Genomic DNA, 22929 nt, shown 5'->3' with positions numbered 1-22929 from the left:
CTAAACACCATCTGCCATTTCACCACCTATATTTCCAACATCTATATTTTGCTGAGTCCTTTGAGAACCTTCCTCACTATCCACAACCCTGCCAATTTTTGTGTTGTCTGCAAATTCACTAATCAGCCCACCTACATCTTCATCCAAATCATTTTCATTATCATGGCAGAGGTCCCAGGACTGATCCTTGCAGAATACCATTGGTCACAGACCTCCAATCAGGAAAAGACCTCTCCTCCACTACACTATCTTCTATGGCCAAGCCAATTTTGAATCTAATCTACCAAGTCTCGATGGATTCCATGTGCCTCAGTCTTCTGGATCAGCCTACCAGGAAGGACATTGTCGAAAGCTTTACTAAAGTCCATGTATACAACATCCACTACCCTGCCCTCATCAATCATATTCGTCACCTCCTCAATAAACTTAATCAAGTTTATAAGACATGATCTTCCTCACACAAAGCCATGCTGACTACCTTAATAAGTCTAAGCTTTTCCAGATGTGAGTATATCCTATCCCTAAAACTGTTCTCCAATAATTTCTCTACCACTGATGTAAAGCTCACCAGCCTATATTTTTGTTTCTATGGCTCTTCTTAAATAGAGGAACAACATTGGATATTCTTCAGTCCACTTGGATATTCTTCAGTCCTCTGGGACCTCCCCTTTCATTGAAGAGGATGCAAAGGCCCCAGCAATCTACATTTTTGCCTCTCAAAATAACCTGGGATAGATCCCATCAGACGTTGGCAACATCTACTTTAATGATCTTTAAGAGCCCAAACACAACCTCCTCCTTGATATCAACATGCCCTAGAATAACAGCATACCCCTCCTTGATCTCACTATCACCCACATCCTTCTCCTTGGTGAATACTGATGCAGAGTACTTGTTTAGTATCTTGCCCACTTCTTCCGGCTCCAGGCATAATTTCCTTCCTTTGTCATTGAGTGGTCCTACCCTCTCCCTAGTTACCCTTTTGTTTAATATATGTATGAAATGCCTTGGGATTCTCTTTATTCCAACTCAGCAAAAGACATTTCATGGCCCCCTTTAGCCCTCCTGATTCCCTGTTTAAATTCCCTCCTGCCTCCTTTATATTCCTCAAAGTCCCTGTCTGACTTCAGCTTCCTAAACCTTACATATGCTTTTACTTTTTGACTAAATCTGCAACATCCAATGTTCCCAAGCCTTGCCATTCTTGTCTTTCTTGGAATATGTTGGTCCTGAATTCTGACCACCTGGCCTTTAAAGGACTCCCACATGTCAGATGTGGACTTGCCCAATAACTGCCACTCCCAATCTAGTGTCCCCAGCTCCTGCCTAATACTGTTGTAGTTAGTCTTTCCTCAATTTAGCACTTCCCCGTCCTGAGGTCCAGTCTTATCCTTATCCATAACAATCTGAACACTTGCAGAGTTACGATCACTGTTCCCAAAATGATCTCCCAATGAAACTGAAGTATGGCCCCTTCCCTGTTTGGTCTATCTACGTACCATGTCAAGAAACCTTCCTGAATGCACCTAACAAATTCTGTGCCATCTAAGTCTTTGGCACTAAGGGAGTTCCAGTCAATACTGAGGAAATTAGCTTTGTCCTACTACAACTACCCAGTCGCTTTTACACCTTTCCATAGTCTCCATATCTGTTCCTCTATCTCCCACTAGCTATTGGGAGGCCTGTCGTCTCACCTCATCATAATGATTCACTTTTCATATTCCTGAGCTTTACCATATTGCCTCACCAGATGAGCCCTCCAGGATGTCCTCTCTAAGTGCCGCTATGACATTCTTCCTGTTCAGTAGTATAATTCCCCCACCTCTCTTACACCCCCCTCTATCGCATCTGAAACATCTGAATCCTGGAACATTGAGCTATGAGTCCTGCCCTCCTCTCAACCAAGTCTCTGTTGTGGCTACACCATCATAGTTCCATCTACTAATCCAGATCCTAAGTTCATCTGCTTTACCCCAATACACCTTGCAGTGAAATAAATACACTTCAGCCCATCCGTCCCACTGTGTTCATTACCTGGCTCTGCCTGTCCTTCCTTTCAGCCTTATTTAACCTAACCCCTACCTTCCCCTCAATCCCTCCACTTGCTGGCCTACTGCCATGATAGTTTAAACCCTCTTGAGTATGACTAGCAAATGTCCTGTGAGGATATTGGTGTCCTCCAGTATGGATGCAACCCAACCTCCTCGTACACACCCCACCTACCCTGGACGAGAGCCCAATGATCCATGTACCACTCCCCCCCCACCCCCCCCCCCCCCCCCCCCCCCCCCCCCCACTGCACTAGCTGCTTAGCCACACATTTAACTACTCTCTTCCTATTTCCTGACCTCTTGCACTTTTATAACAAGGCACAACACAAGCTTGGGGAACAACACCTCATCCATCCTCTGGACATGTTGCAGTCTTCCGTACTCAGTATTGAATTCTCCATCTTCAGGTAATTCACTCTTTCTTTCCATCTGTATCAGAACTGACTATTTCTGCCTGTCATCATTTTGGCTCTGTTTTTTCCTTTTTCCGTTAATATATCCTGGCCTGCTGGACGTGTCCCACAACTTTGCTATTAGCAACACATTGTACAGACAAAGGCAAAATCTGATTATAGAAGCTACATTAATTTGTTGCCTTTTGGGAGATATTCCTTTTGTTCTACCCTGCCCCCACACCTTTTTTGCTACTGAAAACTAATTTGTTTTATATCTTTTCCAGTTCTGACAAAGGATCTCAGACCTGAAATGTGAACTGTTTCTCCTTCCACAGGTGCAGGAGGCCACAGACAGGCTAGTGTAGGAGTTTCCAATCCCACTGCCACTGTTTGTTCCAGGAAAGACATTGGTGCAATCTTCCACTGGCAGTCTGGGTCCCAGCACTTCTGTTTTGCCCTGTGCAACGTAGAAGTTGTTGTCCAGAACTCAGACAGCTGGCCAGACCCCACACACAGACCCACTAGCCATTAATGAGTCATCAGAGACCAAAGCAGCAGACGCATAATTCAATTAACACATGTATCCGGCAGCTCACATGCAGAAATTTCATAGACAGTACATGGTAGTTTAGATAACAATAAGCACATGGTATTTCATTACATGTGAACTGCAACCAGGCAGTGGATTTAGAGTAGCTTCCATGCCACTTCCACAGAAAGCAAGCTTGCATGATAGTTCTGTTCTGTTGAGATAAGGGCTGATGAACATAAAGGTGAAGATGCATAGGGTATTGTCCACCCTACTTGAAGATTTGTTGTGATGTCTACGATCATGGGAGAAGTGCAGGTCCGACCTTATACTTAGAGCATGGGAGAAGCACAAGGCTAAGTATAAGGTTGGACCTGCACTTCTCCCATGATCTTAGATATCACAACCATCCTTCATGATGACTCATCAGCTAGGGCTTGTACAGTTAGTATATCTTGAGTTTCTGGTGCAAAGTTAGGCTAAAAGTGAGGGGAGGGGACAGGTAAGAAGGGCATATTCAAAATTGTTGTGGAATTTTATGGCAGAAGAATGTGGGAATGAGGGGGAAATGGGTGGATTACATATGACCACACCATTGCCTTCAATGATCTTTGCTAGGCTCTGTACTGAAAGGCTTGCTGGCCCTCTGAGCATGCAGACCTTCTCTGAATGTGGACCTCTTCAATAAGGAAGTCAGATTGGTGAAATAAGGTATCTGTTGCTGTTCTTGTGTTCCACATGTAATATTAGGACTTCTGCAAAAGCTGGGGTCAGTGCTCTTACTTGTCTTCATCAATGCAATAAAATGGACGACTTCAGCTGAATGTGTTGGCTTGATTAAGGATTAATGTCCTAATGGCAGAAGCAAATTTAACTGCTAGAGAATGTCAGCATTTTCTGATTTTTGATTAAAATTGTATCTCCTTTTCTTATTTAGAGTATGCGCTGCATTCACAAGAGATTTATGAATTAGAGTTCGATGCTGAGTGTAAGGCAGCTAATTTACAAAAGTTACAAAATCAAGTTAGTGATGCAAGAATACTGAATCAGAGACTACAAGAAGAAATAAATTTAGTAAAGAAACTTGAAGATCACCTGAAGGAAAAACTGGATTTGGAAACAAAGACCATTGATGATATTGTACCAAGTCAAAATGAGGTATTTAACATAATATACTGTCAACTTGAAAGTGGCAAAATGAGCCTAATGTTACAAATATGTTAGATACTATATTTTGCAAGTTTTTTTTCAAAGAATACAAGAGGGTTGTGGGTAATGGAATCAATCACTGCCTGTAAAAGGGAAACGGATGGGTATTTGAAAAAGAATAATTTGCTATGGGGAAATAGTTGGAGAATTTGACAGATGGGATTAATCTAGTATAAATTTGATGGGCCTCATGGCCACCTCACATGCCATAATAATTCTATGATTCTGTAATTATAAGTTCTATTGTGGCCTATGAAAGAACCCAGATCCATATAACACTTTCAGGTCTATGTTATTCTCTATAATATTGAATAATCAGTGATGCAATCATGAAGAAGGCATGCCAGCGTCTCTACTTCATTAGGAGTTTTGAGGAGATTTGGTATGCCACCAAAGACTTGCAAATTTCTATAGATGTACGGTGGAGAGCATTCTGACTGGTTCCATCGCAGCCCGGTATGGAGGCTCCAATGCACAGGATCGCAAGAGGCTGCAGAAGGTTGTAGACTCAGCCAGCTCCATCATGGGCACATCCCTCCCCACCATTGAGGACATCTTCAAGAGGCGGTGCCTCAAGAAGGCGGCATCCATCACTAAGGACCCTCACCATTCGGGACATGCCCCCTTCTTGTTACTACCATCAGGGAGGAGGTACAGAAGCCTGAAGACTCACACTCAACAATTTAGGAACAGCTTCTTCCCTCCGCCATCAGATTTCTGAACGGTCCATGAACTCATGAACATCACCTAGTTATTCCTTTTTTTTGCACTATTTATTTATTTTGTAATTTATAGTAATTTTATGTCTTTGCACTGTACTGCTGCAGGAAAACAACAAATTTCACGACATACAAGTCAGTGGTAATAAGTCTGATTCTGAGCTCTTTTGAAATGTAATCAAAATACAGCAGTCAAAATATATACAGCAAGAGTCCATAGAAAGGAAACCAAACAGATTTACTCATCTGTGCATAAGTTCATCTGATTTTGGTGATGTTGGTTGAGGAAGGAGTTTGGACTGGGACACCTATTAAGTTTAAACTCCTTTAAAATGCCATGGGGTATTGTAAGACAATATGAAAAAACGATATGAAATCAAACCATAGTTTGATTCTTTGGCTTGAAAAATTAGATTGTGCTCAAATTAACATGTGATCCCAGTGCTGCCCGTGCCTATATTATTGAAGTACCAGGCAGACAGAAAATTGATCTAGCAGCTGCATTACGAACCCTGACAAAAGTAGGATGCTGCACCAGAGGCAATTCCTGGGTGGAATCTAAGTCAGCCAGCCTGTATGTGGGTCAAGAACCCAAGGAGACTGTGGGTTGGGATGGATGGCAGCTGGCATTGTCTTAGCTTCAAAATAAGATGTTTCTTCTCTAAGATGGAGTCCATTGGGTCCATTCTGCTATCCAAGGGAGAAATCCCATTAGCCCATTTCCCCTTCACCTTTTCACTCTGTACCCTTGCAACTTTTGCTCATCAGTGTCCGTCAGCTCCCTTTGACTCTTTTTGCCAAAAAGGCATGTTTTTGGTAATCTCCTTGACACTCAAGCATATACTAATAGTGATGGCAACATTCATGCATGAAACATATTACCCACCACCTGTAAACAGAATTCAAAAACTTAAGATAATCAGCCTTGATAGTTTTTTTGGTACCCAGTATGTCCCTTTTCAATGTCATATGCCACTTATTTGCACATCCTGCTTGTGGTAAGAGGTTGGTGGAAGTTACAGAGTTTCCTTTGATGAGGACAATGTCGACAAGGTCGTAGCCTAATTGCAGGCTGGTTCTTTTCTTCCAAGGAGTCTAGGGTGATTTCCTGCAGAAAAAAATAATGTTTCAGTAAAAATCTGAGGGATGTTTGGAGAATATGATTATTGTCGTGGAAAAAAAACTAATGTGACCTGGTGGTTGTTTAGAGTGAAGGGAATTGTGTACAGTAGCCTAGTGAGTGCAGTGAGTGTTATATGTGACGTTTAAGATCTGTAAGCAGCATATATTAGCACTGTTTTCTTAGCTTAATGTCTGTATTTTGATCATTTAACTTGTTATGGAATTTTCTTCTATTGTCTAAGTACAGTTGATGCCCAGAAGGCTGCCTGTGCTCTGAGGAGGGAAACAATTCCTCTTTACCCCTCTGCTACGTGAATTAGGTCTTCAACACCTACTTTGGAGAATCTAGTATCTGGTCACTGCTATCTTAAAACAATTTTTTTTAATGGATGTTTTTTTCATGTATTTATAGCCAAAGGACAGCTCCCTTTTAGCGTCCTAGCAACTATTGAGCAGGGCAAATAATGATGAATGCACTCCTGCATCAGTATAAACAGTAGGCAGCAGAAAAGCTGCATGGTGCCTTTGTCTACATTTTAGACCTGTGTGGTGCATGTCCAGCCTGCTGTGCACCTGTTTTCAAGCATGGTTGGTCGTAATACTCCTTTGCTTCCTTTAAACAACTGAATGCATGGCTCAGAATCAGGCCAACAATGGAGAAGTCACCTGTTCAGAAAAGAAGGGCAAGTTCACTTGAACTTGATTTTATTCTGCGTCCAACCTCTCCTGTCAAACAAATATTAATGTGATATTTTACCTGTAGAAATGGGTTTATTGAAAGAAATATAAACTTCGTGTTTACTGTAGATAATCTAACATTGTACTGTATTATAAATAAACTTTATTTCTACTCTTTAGTTGACAGAAGTCTTTAGCAAAGTTTATTTGGATCTTAATAAAATACAGCAGGAATTTGATGATGCCACTGCTGAAGCACAGTCTGAAAAAACTGCGATGCGTACAGAACTTCTCTCAATAGAGAACAAAACTGCACAGCTCAAGTAAGAATATTGTAATACTATTCAAGGGATTCTAAGAGCATTGATATTTCAAAATACAATGTGATAATGTTATTTACTGATCATATTTCCTTACAACATTGTCCATTGAGCCTATGCCAGCTCTCAGGGAAATCCCATTCCCCTGCAACTTCACCCTGATTCTCCTACCACCCACCTACACTCGGAACATGAGAGGAAACCAGAATACAAGGAGGAAATCTACCATTGATATAAAAAAGACCTGTTTCCTATAATTAACAAATGCTAAGCTTAATGAATACCTTAATGAATAATCATTTATTAAAAGTGATTCCTAATCTGGAGTCATGCCAGGTATGCATGCACGTAAAAACATTAGAACAGAAGCATTAGACATCCACTGGCCCCACGTTTGTTCTACCCTGTTTATTGCATCTGTCAATCATGACTTCCCATTTATAAAACATTGATAGTCCTGCTTGATTGCATTATGATTCAATGTTCAGCTGCTACCTCTTTGATAATGGAATCCAACATATTCCCTATCACAGATGTCATGGTAAGTGTCCTGCTTTTTGTCTTGCTCCTTCCTTGAAAGCAAGCATTACATTTGTAACTTTCCAAACTGCTGAGCCTTTTTCGGAATGTACTGAATGTTGAAAATTCACAACTAACATCTCCACTATTTCTTTGGATACTTTTAAGATCTTAGGATGCAGGCCAAAAGGTCCAAGGGATTTGTCAGTTTTTAATCCCATTAGTTTACCTAGTACCTTTTGTCTGGTGATGATTGTTTTCAATTCCTCCTTTCCCTTTTGGCCCCTTATTTTCTATTATTGGGATGTTTTTAGATTCTTCCATTATTAATTCCCCAGGCTTACCCTCCAGGAGATCAATGTTTATCTCAGCTACTCTTCTTATTGTAGAAGCTTTTACAGTCTACTTTTATATTTCTTGTTAGTTTGCTCTCAAAACCTATATCATTCTTCTGTTATTGAGAGACTTACAGCACAGAAACAGGCCGTTCAGCCAAATTGGTCCACGCTGACCAAGATGCCCATCAAAGGTAGTCCCATTTGCCAGAGTTTGGCCCATAATCTTATAAACCTTTCCTATCTATGTATCTATTCAACTGTCTTTTAGAAGTTGTTATTGTACTTGCTTCAACCACATCCTCCTACAGCTCGTTCCACGTACATACCACCCTCTGTGTAAAAAAAAGTTGCCCCTCAAGTTCCTACTAAATCTTTCCCCTCTCACCTTAAACCTATGCCCTCTAGTTCTTGATTCCCCAACCCGGAAAAAGACTGAGTGCATTCACTCTATCTACGCCCCCATGATTTTATAAACATCTATAAGATCACTTCTCAATCTCCTACGTTCCATGGAAAAAGTCCTAGTCTGTCCAACCTCTCCCTATAACTCATTCTCTCAAGTCCTGACAATATCCTAGTAAAATCTTTTCTGCACTCTTTCCAGTTTAATAACATCTTTCCTATAACAGGGTGACCAAAACTGAACATAATACTCCAAATGCAGCCTCACCAGCATCTTGTACAACTGCACCATGAAATGTCTTTTTAAGTATCTGCCACTGCTTATATATCATCTTACCTTTTAATTGGACTTCAAGAGCATTGAAATGTTTCTGTTGACATGGATGTTTTGGAGCCTGGCTGATGGAGATAATAGATCAGATTAGACAGTGGTCAGACCAGCAGTCATGTGTGCCTGCCATGGTCTGAATGATCTGGACATCTTTGCACTCCTTTGCTTGGATGACAATATAACGTTACAGATGCCAGTGCTTGAACTGGGGCTATTGACACAATCTCTTGTGTTTCTCCTCCTGATGCCATTTGTATTTGCGCAGACTTGGAGGTCAACCTCCAAGCCATCATCCACTTGTTCACTGAAGCATATGACAAGATGACACCTGTGAGGGATCTTATCAAAAACCTTCTGAAAATTTAAAAATGCCACATCCACTGGCTCCCACTGACTGTGGTTAACCTTCTATCTGTAGCTCCATTCATTGAATTTGCCACAACACTGGCTCACCTTCCTAAAACTACTGCTGTAGGGTATATTTTTATTTAAAGCAGATAAGTTTTTGTGAAATATTATCAATATTGCAGTGATAAACTCTGCGTGCAGAGTAATTTTATGTCTTTGCACTGTACTGCTGCTGCAACACAAATTTCACGTCATATAAGTAGTGATAATAAATCTAATTCTGATGCATTTCTGGCTGATTGGTTTCTTTGCAATATCACTACCATAACTATTCCATTAAAGTGTTAGGCCATGTTAGGCCACAGAGTTTGAGTACTAAAGGAATCCCAGTCCCTTAGCCTTATACAGTTGAACACATTATATTAATTGGTGATGGGTTGTTTTCAGACAACAAAAAATCAGTTGAGTCACTTAAAATTAAATCTAGATATTTTGGAATGAAATCAATTAAAAAGCTGCACTCTCTTCCCAAAAGCCTGTGGATTCTGAGTTGGAATAAAGTTTTCAAAACTGAAAGTCATAGAATTTTGTTAGGTAGAATTTTGAAAGATTCAGAAACAAAATGAAAAAAATGGTGTTAGAGATCAGGTTGGATTGTCTGCATCTGTGGCAGTAATGTGCACCATTTGTGAAACGTTAATCCAGCCGAATTCCAAACTGAGTTTGCCAATCATTAGTGTGTGGGCTGGTGACCTATTGTCCTTTGTGCCATGGATGATTAATGTGGGCACACTTGCACCTACTTCCCTTCCCCTGCCTGCACCCTCACCCCCACTTCCCACCCAAAGTCCCAGAATAAACCAGAGAGCCCAGGAATGGTAAGGGTCCTATTCAGTTCAAGGCCTCCAGCCACTCAGTGATCCATCTGCACTGAACTGGTTTTATAAATGGCTGGGGCTGCTTGCCAATGGAAAGGCTGGGGGTTTCTATCTCCTAACAGTGTGGTGAGGGACTGCCTTTGCCAATAAACAGGTAGTCAGAAAGCAGCTAGCTGGGCAATTGGCAAACCATTTTGCTGGATGGCAAGCAAGATTGCATCCGGCGTTTTGCAGGAACAAGTGTGCTCACGACCATACTTGTCAATCTGTAAGGCTAATGTGCATAATAGCAACCTTTAAATAACTTGTGATTTCTCTACCAATTTGTAGAGTCACTCAAGGCAAGATGGGACAATGATGATTATTTGTCTGTGGACCAAATCTTGCTGGGTCAGACTTCCACCTGGAATTACTGCCTGTGGTTCTTTTTCCATGCCTGGCCCTCTGAATCCTGACTCCAGCAGTGTGCAGTCAGTAAAATCAGAGCCTTAGGCAGCACCGTGTATAGGCCTTTCTGCTGAATTGCCCATCAGCTGGCAAAGCATGGGCCAGGGATTGACCAGCTGTTCATACCTGTCTTTGATTTTAATAGTTTGCTATGGTGAACATTTTAAATATTCACCAGGTATAGGATTTGAGATGTGAGTTTGCCATTGTAATGCATAAAGTCTAGACTCCATTGTTAGATTTCATGTAAATTCCAGCCACAGAGTAAACTGACAGATTCTGAACTTCTCATTGTCTGGATATCTGTGTTTGCACAAAACTCTAGAACCCACTGCATTTTCATAGAACATAGAAGAGTAGATCACAGGAACAGGCCCTTCAGCTCACCGTGTCTGCACCCACAGTGATGCCAATCTAATTAATCCCATCTCTGGCACATGATCTATATCCCTCTATTCCCTGCCTGTTCATGTATCTGTCCACATGTCTCTTAAACATTGCCATAGTATCTGCTTCTACCACTTTCCCGGCAGCACATTCCAGGCACCTGCCACCCTCTGTGTGAAAAAACTTGCCTTGGACATCACCTTTAAACTTTCCTTTGATCACCTCAGCCCTCTAGTATTTGTCATTTTACCCCTGGGAAATGGACACTGAATATCTATTCTATCTATGCCTCTCATAATTTTATGTACTTCTATCAGATTGTTCCCTCAGCCTCCAATGCTCCAGAGAAAATGATCCTAATTTGTCTAATCTCTCCTTGTGGTCAATTCGGGCAATATCCTGGTGAACCTCTTTTGCACCTTGTCCAAGGCCTCCATAACCTTCCTGTAATTTGGCAACCATATTTGCACAGGATGCTCCAAATGTGGCCCAACCAAAGCTTTATACAGTTGCAACATCACTTGCCAACTTTTATACTCAGTGCTCTGACCAATGAAGGCAAGTATGCCATATGCCTTCTTTACCATCCTATCTACTTGTGTTGCCACTTTCAGGGAGCTATGGACTTGTACCCCAAGATCCTTCTGTACATCAATGCTCCTAAGGGCCCTGCCATTTGCTGTATAATTTCCAATTGCATTTGACTTCCCAAAATGCAACACCTCACATTGCCCAGAATAAATTCCATTTGCCATTTATCTGCCCAAATTTCCAACTGATCTATGTCCTGTTGTATCTTTTGACAACCTTCCTCACCCTCTACAACACTTGCAGCTTTTGTGTCACCTGCAGACTTACTAATCAGACCACCTACATTTTCATCCAAGTCATATTAGAATACCGATCTTTATGGAACACCACTGGTCATAGGCCTCCATTTAGAAAAATGACCCTCAATCACTACTGTCTGTTGTCTATGACCATGTCAATTCTGTATCCAACTTACCAACTCACCATGGATCCCATGTGACTTAATCTTCTGGTCCTTGTCAAATGCTTTAATAAGATCCATATTGTTAAATGTCAGCTGTTCCAAACAGAAGTGCTGGCAATATCCAGTATGTTTCAAAGACAGCAAGTTTTTGCATCGTGTGAATAGATTACATTGCAGTCATTTATTAGACATCAACTGTCTCATTGTGGATAAATACAGCTGATGTGCAGAAGAGCCACGATCTAAAAGTATGGAATTACAGGCTAAAGGAGCCAACTGGCTGATTTCTGTTCTGTATTTCTCTGTCCCAGCACCAGCTGAGAGACAAGGCCCTGAGGAAACTTACCGGAGAAGGTCAGGAATTACTTGAGTTGAATTTCTGGCCACTTACAGTAGGGAAGCATAAATCATGTTTCCCCATATTTTGTCTTTTTTTTGTGTGAACAATGCAGGAAAATCTTGTATTTATTTAACACTCTGTTCACTTTCTTGGAGAGGGTGATCAAAGGTAGCAATCTTTGTATAAGACTTCCAGTATGATTTTATCATAATGTAATAAAAGGGTGATAGCAATTAAATATTATTGTAATACAACAACTATTGTAAGATAAGTCATATTCAACCTAATTGCATCAGCAACATTTGATTTTTGTAGAGCAGAACATTGACTTTAGAATTTATAGAATTATTTCCATATTATTTGTGAAAACACATTTTTATTCTTTCCACAGAGTTCTTTGCTGCATGATACATTACTGAATTCATGGTGGTTTACAACTGCCATTTAATTTGTTTCTGATTATAAGCAATGTCTAAGTTAATTAAAATCTTGTTAAGTCCCACCACGGCTCCCAATTTCAGTATTCCTCTGGAGCAGCATAACCCAAATAAGTGTGATTTATTTTTGTTATAAACGAAATATTGAACTGATAGGTTAATATTAATGACTTTTTGTGTTGGAAGCAAATGAAGAATCGCTTGCTAATTTTTTTTCATGAATTGGTCTCTGATTTATATGAAAAGGAGCAAGCCAAACATTCTTTTCCACTGAGAATATTATTAAAAAGTTAATGTGTTACAAACATTTTTGTAAAAAGTACATGTATCCAATTATTTATGTCTTCTTTGTTATAGCTGTATATATGGTTGAGAATTATTATTCGATATTAATCTGTACTTATGTATATATTTAAAATGTCATTATTTTGCAGTGAACCCCTGGACAAAAATATATCTGTGAAAGAGAGTAATAGGTTTATAAGAACTGCTTTGTAATATATCATCTTTCTATTTAAAGTAAGGACATAATCAGAGCCAAAACTGTATTTGAAATGTATACTAATCAGGAGCGAGAAACTCAGGATCATATTGTAGAAGCAGAAAAATCATATGAAAGACTTATTAATGAATCTGTTGATTTGGAAGTTCAGAAGAATATCAAGGAACACAATGTAAGTATTTAATTTGTTTTCTTTACTTGTGTTGAATCTCCGAATGTGTGTTTCCATTGAGTAGTGCATCTATGATTTCCAGATATATCCTCTTGGGATTTGAGGAATTGTGTGAGGAAAGTAATTTTGAGAAGTCATAACTAATATGTGAATTCTAAAGTGACAAGATTTGGAAATACAAAACTTCTGTCTTTTAAGATCTAAAATAAAGAACCTTGTCCAAAATAATGGCTGGGAATTTGCTTGGACATGTTTCTGCTCCATCACTGTAACTTCATCAGAGATGTGACTGAAATGTTGACATGTGAGTGTTCTATGGGTTATTGGACTGACTGCAGGCCAGGCACTGATATTGAAAGGGAAATTGGGTCTTTTGTGTACTAAGTGGCTGATCACGTATCACTGCCTGGAAATTTAAGGTTTTTTTGAGCATCATGTGTTTGAAAATCAGTTTTTATTTACTGAATTGAAATACAGTAACAAACGTTTAAGGGTCATTTTGTGCCATACCTGAAATTCAACTGGGCATTTTTGGATGTCAGTTGCCAATGTATCCCTACTCTTCTTGAAATATGGATGCATAAACAATGTCATTCTCCATGCAACTTTTAATATGAAACGTTGTAAAAGGACTTGGATCACTGTTGTTCAAAGAGGATCCATCATTAGCATTTCCAGGTCAACCCTGTCTTTTGAGCACAATGCCAGCCCACTATACCTGCAGGTAAGTTAATTACTCATCATCAGCTTTGGATTCCACCCCTCCCTGCACCGCATTCACCCCACCACATCTTCAGCCCATCCCAAAAATCACCAGTTTCCCTCACCCACCCCCCACCCCATCCACAACTATTGAAAATCTCAGTCACTGACCCTTTCATAGAAACATAGAAAACCTACAGCACAATACAGGCCCTTCGGCCCACAAAGTTGTGCCGAACATGTCCCTACCTTAGAAATTACTAGGCTTACCCATAGCCCTCTCTTTTTCTAAGCTCCATGTACCTATCCAAAAGTCTCTTAAACGACCCTATCGTATCCGTCTCCACCACCATTGTTGGCAGCCCATTCCACGCACTCACCACTCTCTGTGTAAAAGACTTACCCCTGACATCTCCTCTGTACCTACTCCCCAGCACCTTAAGCCAGACTAGCCATGCGAGTCAAATCATCAACCTCCAGGATACATAGTGGTTTTGATTCCATTCTCCCATTTTTCTCCTATTTCTTCCCACCCACCAGGTCCTGCTGTTCAACCACATGCCTAGCCCTTGGCCCTGTTCATGCCCACCAACCCTCCAAACCAACTGGCAGCTGGCTGGTCACTATCCTCAATATCCAAATTCTGATGGTCCAATCCCTGAACTCTCAGTTATAAAAAAACACCCAGTTTGATTCTGGTGTCATTTCTAGCCAGTTATGCTTTAAAGGTATCAATTCCATAAGAACTATATACAAATGAACAAGTTTTTTGATAGATATCAAATTCTTCATATTGTTCCAGGTGAAATATGTAACCATATTTTAGTTTTCTTAAGTCATTTTTTGTTATTTTTTAAACACCAGGTAATCATTTTAATTTAAATGTGTTCCATTTCTGCTCCTGCAGAAGACAATGGAATATTAAAATAGTGGTATAAGAATCTTCTGCTAATCTTGCCAACATTAATTTCTAGGATTACAGTATGTACCAAGATTTTTTGAAACCATAGCTTTGAAGTACAAGGAAGCCTACTGGCAATTGTGTCGGTTCATATTTCTATATACTTTCCAGATATCCTTTTATGTTTTTTCTTAATTATTAGTTTTAGTATTAGTTATCATTTTTAAACACTTTCATCTTTCATTGCCGTTTGTATGAGACATTTCACCACTTAAAAATGTCCTCTTAACCTCTCATTTCATACTTTTGATTATCTTAAATCTCTATCATCTCATTTCTGTCACATCAACAATTATCCATAAGTTTTCCCGACTTATCTGGTCAGAGCCTTCATATTTTGAATACCTGTATCAAATTTAAGCTTATCTTTTAATGAAAGTGGCCCAGATTTTTGTGTTTCCTAGTGAGTGAAGATTCTGGGAAATGACTAAGAAGGGCCATATGCCAAAGAACTCAGATTTAAGGCAACTAGCATTAGAGCCAGAGGCTAAATGAAGTTATAAAAATTGCACAGGACATGGTCAGAACCTAGAATACATTCCCTCAAAAGGCAATGGAAGTAGAACCTGTGAAGTAAGTGGGTAATTATTTGAAGGGGGAAAATGTGTATGATTATGGGGAAAGGGCAGAGGAAATGTACTATATAGAAAGTTTTTTTAAAGAGCCACATGGGCACAATTGGATAAACGGCCTTCTTCTGTGGTGATTTTATGATTCTGCCTACTTAAACATTTATGAATTGGCTGCTTAAGATAATTAAAAGCAAATTACTTCTAATGCTTTAGTAGTACTATTAAAAGTTGGAATAATATTTATTGGCCTTGTTTTTTTTCCCCAACAGGTAAAACAGTTGAAAGCTAAAGTTGCAGATGAATATGCTGAGATCAATATCCTAACAGAGTCTTGCACTGAAATTGAACAAAGTATTAGAGATAAAGTAAGAGACTATTATTTACCTTCTTTAACTTCAAATAAAATCATGTTTTACTCCACATAAAAGATGGGAAAATGTATGGATCCAGGTTATACCTGTCTCTTCAAGGGATACACAGAATGTTCTTTCTGTTTTAATTTTGTTCAGGTCCCATCTCTTGCCTCTTTTTCCTCATTTGTTGGTGACTGCAATTTCCTGTTCTTTCCCTGAACGAGACAATTCAACCAACTTTGCAGATAACCATCTCTCACCTTCACATGGAGATGGGATAACTCTTACCTTCCCTTTGACTTTTCTATCTTATTTTTCTTTAAGCATTTGGCTGATGACCAGTATTTACTTTAACCCCACTTACTCCCACAGTTACCTACACTACACTTCCTCCCACCCTGCTTCCGAGAAGAACTCCACTCTACTCTTCCAGTTTCACTATTCTGATGATGCAGCCTTCTATACTTGCCATAGTTTCCTTTTGGAAAAAGGGGTCTTTTTCAATTCTATCCCTCCAGCTGTTACATCCAATGCATCATTCTCTGCAATTTTTGACAGCTGCAATGTGATGGCACAATGAAACACATTTTCCTCTTCCCTCCCTTTGCAGCTGAAGCTCTGTTCCTCCATTTCCATTAGTAAACCAATCCCTTCCCCTTTCGCCTTCCCATGCAAATACAAGGAATGCATTTACTTCCTCTCTTCCTGTCATCCAGAATCCCAAACACAGTTTCTAGACAAAGGAGAAATTTACTGTATTTCCTTCATTTTAGTAGGTGCTAATCATTAATCAAGATGTGGATTCCCCAATATAGAGCAGACTACAGCCAGATTGAACGACTGTCCTCCTGATTGCAAGTGTGACCCCAAGCTGGCAGTTGCCTCATTACTTTACTTCACTTCCCTTCTCCTTCTGTAATTTTTCATCCTCATGCTTCTAATGAAGCTCAGTATTATCCTGAGTAACAGTGCACTTCAGAGGCACATTACAGCTTTCTGAACTCAACCTTAGATTTAACAGCTTAAGATAATAGGAATTTCCGGGATTTTCTTTCCAGGATTTCCAGCATCCATATTATTTTCCTTTTGTAATTTCAGATAATAGTTCTGCTCCTCCCGTTTACACCTTTATCAGATCAATTTTTATTTCTTTAATTGTCCTACATCCAACCTGATTTGCCCTTCACTTTCACTGCTACCTATTGTGTAATCTCTCCTGCTTTCCATCCTATCCTAGACCCTCCCTTTCATTCTCCCTTCTTTCTCTAAATCTAATAATTTGTTTATCTCTAACTTCTTCCAGCTTAAATGAAAGGTCATCAACCTGAGATATTAGCTGTGTTTCTTTTTTACAATTGCTGCCTGATCTAATGATCGTTCCATGCAGTTTCTATTTTTATTTCTTTTTCAGATATTGATCAATTCACTATATATTTTCAGCATTTTCCTTTTGTCGTTCATTTGTGGGTTTCTTTTTTTTAAAAAAAAAGTCACTAATTATAGTTTCTCAGGGAGAGTTGTTCAGGTGTTAGCCTATAACAGAGTCCTGATCCTGACGGTTTGTTCAATTCTGATCTGGTTTGACACCATGATTAACAATGTGGGATTTTACCTCTCTTACGCTGTATACAGGTCATACTCAGGTTATGGCAAGGTTCCGTTCCTGTGAACTGTTCATAACCCAAGCTGTTTGAATGTAGGGAATGTGTCCCCAAATCAAATTCCCACATGGCAGAAGATGCCAGCAGCCCCGCAGCATCTGGAAAATCCATCCCACTGGTCTCCCAAATGTTTGTTCATATGTACAGGTTGTACGTATGTCAGGCAGATATAGCAAATTACTAGGAAAGCTAGCGGAATATTATCATTCATGGTTTGGGGAATTGAAAACGAAAGTGTGGTATACCCCTACTCCTAATTCATGTTTGTATCTATTCGTAATTGATATTAACAGTTTAGATTTCAGAATCAGAAAAACAGATTTGATGGTAGTGCAGGGGGTTATTCAGTGCTGGGGAGGGGTCCAACAGATTACAGGAGGATATTAATAAACTTACAGAATGGGGAATGAAGTTCAATACAAGCTGATACATTTTGTAGAAAGAAAAGGCAGTTTAATTATGTGGAAGGGAGGGGTTTAGTTGGGATGGAGGAACAATGGGATCTTGAGGTACAAATACATCTGTGTAAGGAGTTGTGGCAGAGGTTAGCAAAGTAATAAAGAAACCATACAAAACAATAGGGTTTATTTCTAGAGGGATAGATTTGAAAAGCAAGGCCCTTATGCTAAATCTGTACAGTGCTGGTTGCAATATTATTGAAACAATATGAAGGCAATGGAGTGCAAGATACCAGGAATGTGAGTTATCAGGAAAGGATGAACAGACTGCCCCTCTTTTTCTCTTGTGTAAAGAAGGCTGCGGATTGACTGAATAGAAATATGCAAAATTATGAAAGATTTTGATCAAATGGATGCAGAGAGGATGTAGGGGAGAGCATATCTGGGCCCCATCAATATGACTGTCAAAAAATCCAGTATGGATTTCAGAAGAAAACTCCTTTACCCGAAGGGTTTTGAGTATGTGGACCTCCCAACTGTAGTGAATGGTGGAAGCATTGGCTGGCAGGTGGGAAAATTATGTCAATTCCATCCTCCAGTCCTTTAAAGCTAGCACTTCGAAGATCCTGAGAATTTTTAGATGTGGGTGCAAAATCCCACTGACCAGTAATTTCTTGCCATTGATCCAAATTAGTGTGCCTTTCCTACTCTGTGTTTTCATCTGTTGGGAATCTGGGACTGATTTTGCAGTTTGCTGTTGTTCATTTTGTCTTTGCTACCAACTACTTCACACAGCTTTTATGATTCTTCTAATACAGCCATTGTCCTTTTTAATGAACAGAAGCCTAAAAATTGGGTCACATAGTACTTTTTCTTAAGTATTAGCAATCACTTCTGTATGAAACTGAACTAACCATGAAACTTGACCAGGCACTGCCTTGTGCAGTCCATGTTAAAGTACCTGATGCTTTGTTGGCATTGATCTATGCAATATTTGTCAAACTGATCTTCGCCACAGAATAAGAGAAGTCATCAAGACGCTGTACTTGCAAAGAAAGAATTTTATGGTGTTTGGTGTTTTGAAGACTGGGATTTCCAAGTGCTGCTGGCTTCACATAAGTGCAGCAAGCCATTGACTGAACTCGTGTGCCTGTTGGGGCTCCCATTTAGCATCCCAGACTTTTTTTTACATCAACTTAAAGATTTGTCATTCCCTAAATGTAAAGCTGGTCATTGATCATGTGAAGAATTTTCTGATGATCAATGAACATAAGAAATAGAACCAGGAGTAGGCCATTTCAATTCTGTGGTCCTGGTCCCCATTCAATAAGATTACAGGTGTTTTTTTTATCTCAATGCCACTTTCTTGCCCTAATCCCATATCCTTTGATCTCCTTAATATCTAAAAATCTTATTGAACTCTACCACTTTTCTGTGAAACACACAATTCCTTCATCCAGAGAGTTTGCACTTCTAGACATTTTCAGTGACCTGCACTGCCCTGTGGGATGGAAGCTAGGAGAAAAATGCTACTGGTTACTATGATACCTTTGGAAAAGGTTCATAGATTGAAGAGTGCTTCCTGTAATGCCTCTTTAAGGAGGTTAAGAACACCGAACAAAATAAAAGCTGTTACATATTCTAAAGTGGTCATGCCAAACTTGATATTGTACCATTGTTTAAAATAATGCATCCATCACCTGGTCTATGTGTAGTAGTCAACATCAAGCTGACCGATATATGCAAAGCCCCAATTGCATATTGAAATAAAACTAGCAAACATGTTTAGTGCAATAGTTAACATTCATGGAAAAGAATAGTTTCCTTGCACTGGAATTGTTTTATAGATCTGTTTGTAGTCAAATGTAATGTTGATTTCAATGCATCTTGCAGAACCCTAGTCTCTTTATCACACCTTTTGACTAGAAGTACCATTGTCTATATAGTGCTCTAGCACAAGATTAAGGAGAATTGATTTGATTTTCATTGGAGCAAAAGAACTGCAGATGCTGAAACAGAAACAGAAAATGCTGAAGGCACTCAGCGGGTTAGGCAGAATCAGTGGATAAAGAAATATAGTTGATGTTTCAGGTCAAAGAAAACAGCATGTTAAGATGTAGGTGGAAACCAAAGTCATCAAGATAACAATTACTTTAAAAATTGGTAGTTGGAGACAGAAAAGGAAGAAAGAAGCACATTGAAACAGAGAGGTACAGCCACATCTGTGAAGAGACAGGAATAAAAACAAAGAGGTTACCTGAAATTGTTAAATTCAATATTAAGTCCAGAGGGCTTCAGCATACTCAGATGGAAGATGAGGTGCTGTTCCTTGAGCTTACATTGGGCATTGTTGGTACTGTGTAGGAGGCTGAAGACAGGAAGGTCACAATGGGAGTGGGCAGAGAAAGCAATCGTTAAAGCCCTTGGAAATTAACATTCAATTTAACAATTTAAGATCACCACTTTTTTTTCCTTCCACAGATATGGCTGTATCTCTTTGCTTCAGTCTGTTCCTTTTTTCTTTTCTGTGTCCGACTACAATTTTGAAAGTAATTGTTGCCTTGACAATTTTGATCTCCACCCTTAGAACCATAGAACAGTACAGCGCAATACAGGCCCTTCGGCCCACGATGTTGTGCCAACCTATCACATTCTCTCTGTTTCTTCCCCTGCAACCACCCACCACCACCACCTCATCACATCTTAACACACTTGCATTCTCACTTTCCCAGTTCTGATGAAGTGTCCTTGACCAACATTGACTATGAATGCTATTTAACCTGCTGAGTGCTTCCAACGTTTTCTGTTTTTGTCTAATTCTCTTCCTGTGCTAATGGTGATTCATGCTAAAAGTTGTAAATCAGAGAAAAAAAATCTTTATTCATTTTTTTTACCAAATATATTGAAAATCAAAATAAAATTGAAATTGCTCCAGTATTGGCTGAGAAATCTGGATGTTTTAGGAAACCTAAAGCATTCCAAAGCACTATTCTTCCTTGATCCTCTGATTCCTGTGCTCATATCTATTTTTGTTCAGATAAAGTCATTGGCATGCAGTAAGTGGTGGGAATGAGTGTGCTCCATTTCACTAGAACTTCCAGCACCACATAAAATAGACGTATTTGACATCTCTTGATTTTCCTTTCCCCTCTTTTATTTTAAAAATGTCCAATCTCTGTTCCAATTTCTTTTGTGTACCTAACTCTGTGAATAAGTTGAATCACAGATGTTCAGTTAGATTCCTTTCAACTTAACTGTAAGAGTAATTTTCCCTCTTGTGCTCAGGTGCTGAGAATGCATGTTGGAAAAATGGGCATTTCCTTGCATGATCTTCCAACCATTAACTAATTGGAAAATTGTACACAGCACATGTATCTGAATGCAAGCATTCTTTTGCCTCATATAGTTTCTGGTGAGAGGAGAAGCTGATTGGCCCTAATGTATAATTTCAAGTCATCAACAAGCCTAATGTAGATAGTCTTTTTAATTGTGTGTGTATGATTAATGGCAATCTGTTATTATTCAGTTGGATGTCAGGAGCATTTGCATCCCAAAGGAATACACAGCAATTTAATAACCCTTCTAGAATCCTCTTATCATGGGATATTTTTGTAATAGTTTCCCTTGACTGGTCACAATGGCAGCAGTTACTAATGGTCTGATTCGCATCCAATTAAGTGAACTTGATATTTTAGGGAACACAAAGCTGTGTTTCAGCATGCAAAATCTATAACAATTAGCAATAGTGAGTTTCCCAAGCTTGGACAGCTCTGATTGGTTTTAAGACTGATCAGAGGCAATGATTCTACAATCATGGCACTGTGGAATGCATGAGTGATGCCTTCTGTCGCAATCACTTGAGTAGCTGGGATGGGAGTCTGAACACAAAATGACAGCCTCTGTGAGTAGAAGCATCATTGAAATGGTGGGGACTAATATTATTTGAAGGACAAAACAAATTGTGATTTGATGTATCCTCTTATAATGCAACTTGAATCTCAACCAGTAATTTTCTAGTCATACTTCCTTTGAAAAATTACCTGAACTATTAGTGCACATTTGGAGGTTCCAAGGATTGTACTACTTTTGAGGGAACAGAATAATTAAGTTAAATGTAAAGAGGAATGTAAGTGGAGAGGAATAGGTTAATGAGATGTCACAAGGAGAGGTACCGGATACAGAAAACATCTGGAGCGCACAAGGACATCATCGCCATTTATCAGTAAACTTCCTTAAGGGTGTGTGCTGGAAACCAAAAACCCGTAACTAGGATGATAGAAAAGAAATGGCTGGGGTGCTGAGATTGGTATTGGTAATGCAGGTGATAATGCAAGGCCCAGACTCTAATCTAATGGTATTGAACAGCCTCTGCAAAAGTGCTTGCATGGGAAGTTTTTCTTCCTAAGTTACTCCCAATCTAGCTTCCCATCGGTCACCTTGTGCCTGTGAGTCTTGGTCGTGGGGCATCAAATGTCCAGAACACTCTATTGTAAAAACTGAACCAACCAATTCTTGGCATAATCCAATAGAATGGCAATGTGCTGTGGTACATGAATGTGATTATCTTTTATATCTCAAGGCAAATTTTCATCACAGCTGACAGTATTTTGGCTGAGAAAACTGACATTTGAACAGTTTCTTTGTGTGTCAAATTTGAAATTCTCCATTAATAGGATTCTCCATTAATAATTCTCCATTGATTTATAAAAGCATTTTTACATATTACTTTGGCGTAAATGTAATACATTAATATTCCTTTATTGAAACTGTGCTGGTATAATTCTTTGCTACAAGTTTTAATAGCTTGAATTTATATGCTTGCATACATAGATGCGAATTGGCAACTCTGAGTTATCAAATCAACAAAAAGAACTTGACAGAAAACTGGATGAGCTTACGAATTTGGAGAACAAAAACAAAGAACTCGAATTGGATATTGAAACATTTAATAGCAACATTAAAGAAAGGTAGGTAATAAATTGAGTTTTACTTGATCATCATTATTTTAAATTATTAAAAATATAACAATGGCATCTGTTAAAGTCGCCAGGAAAGAAATAAAATGAAAAAAGAAATGCAGCAAATACAAGAAGCTCTAAAAATTAAAAATGACAAACTAGCCAGCATGAAGAAACAGCTCTCACCAAGTGGAGAGAAACTCTAA

General features: G+C 39.2%; 1 protein-coding gene across 1 annotated transcript in view; it reads left to right on the top strand.

Annotated features, from left to right (window-relative positions):
* The window catches only part of LOC127574001 (coiled-coil domain-containing protein 178-like), a 46026-nt gene extending 23097 nt beyond the window's left edge, over window positions 1-22929 (top strand). The window contains exons 7-12 of the mRNA XM_052022594.1: window positions 3913-4133; window positions 6884-7026; window positions 12965-13118; window positions 15623-15718; window positions 22596-22732; window positions 22809-22929. Coding sequence (XP_051878554.1) covers window positions 3913-4133; window positions 6884-7026; window positions 12965-13118; window positions 15623-15718; window positions 22596-22732; window positions 22809-22929 — 872 coding nt within the window. The remainder of the gene's footprint in view (window positions 1-3912; window positions 4134-6883; window positions 7027-12964; window positions 13119-15622; window positions 15719-22595; window positions 22733-22808) is intronic.

This window comes from Pristis pectinata, chromosome 9 (assembly GCF_009764475.1).
Source record: "Pristis pectinata isolate sPriPec2 chromosome 9, sPriPec2.1.pri, whole genome shotgun sequence".
NCBI classification, from domain to species: domain Eukaryota; kingdom Metazoa; phylum Chordata; class Chondrichthyes; order Rhinopristiformes; family Pristidae; genus Pristis; species Pristis pectinata.
The sequence above is the reverse complement of the archived record's forward strand: the minus strand, read 5'-3'. Positions and strand labels throughout refer to the sequence as shown.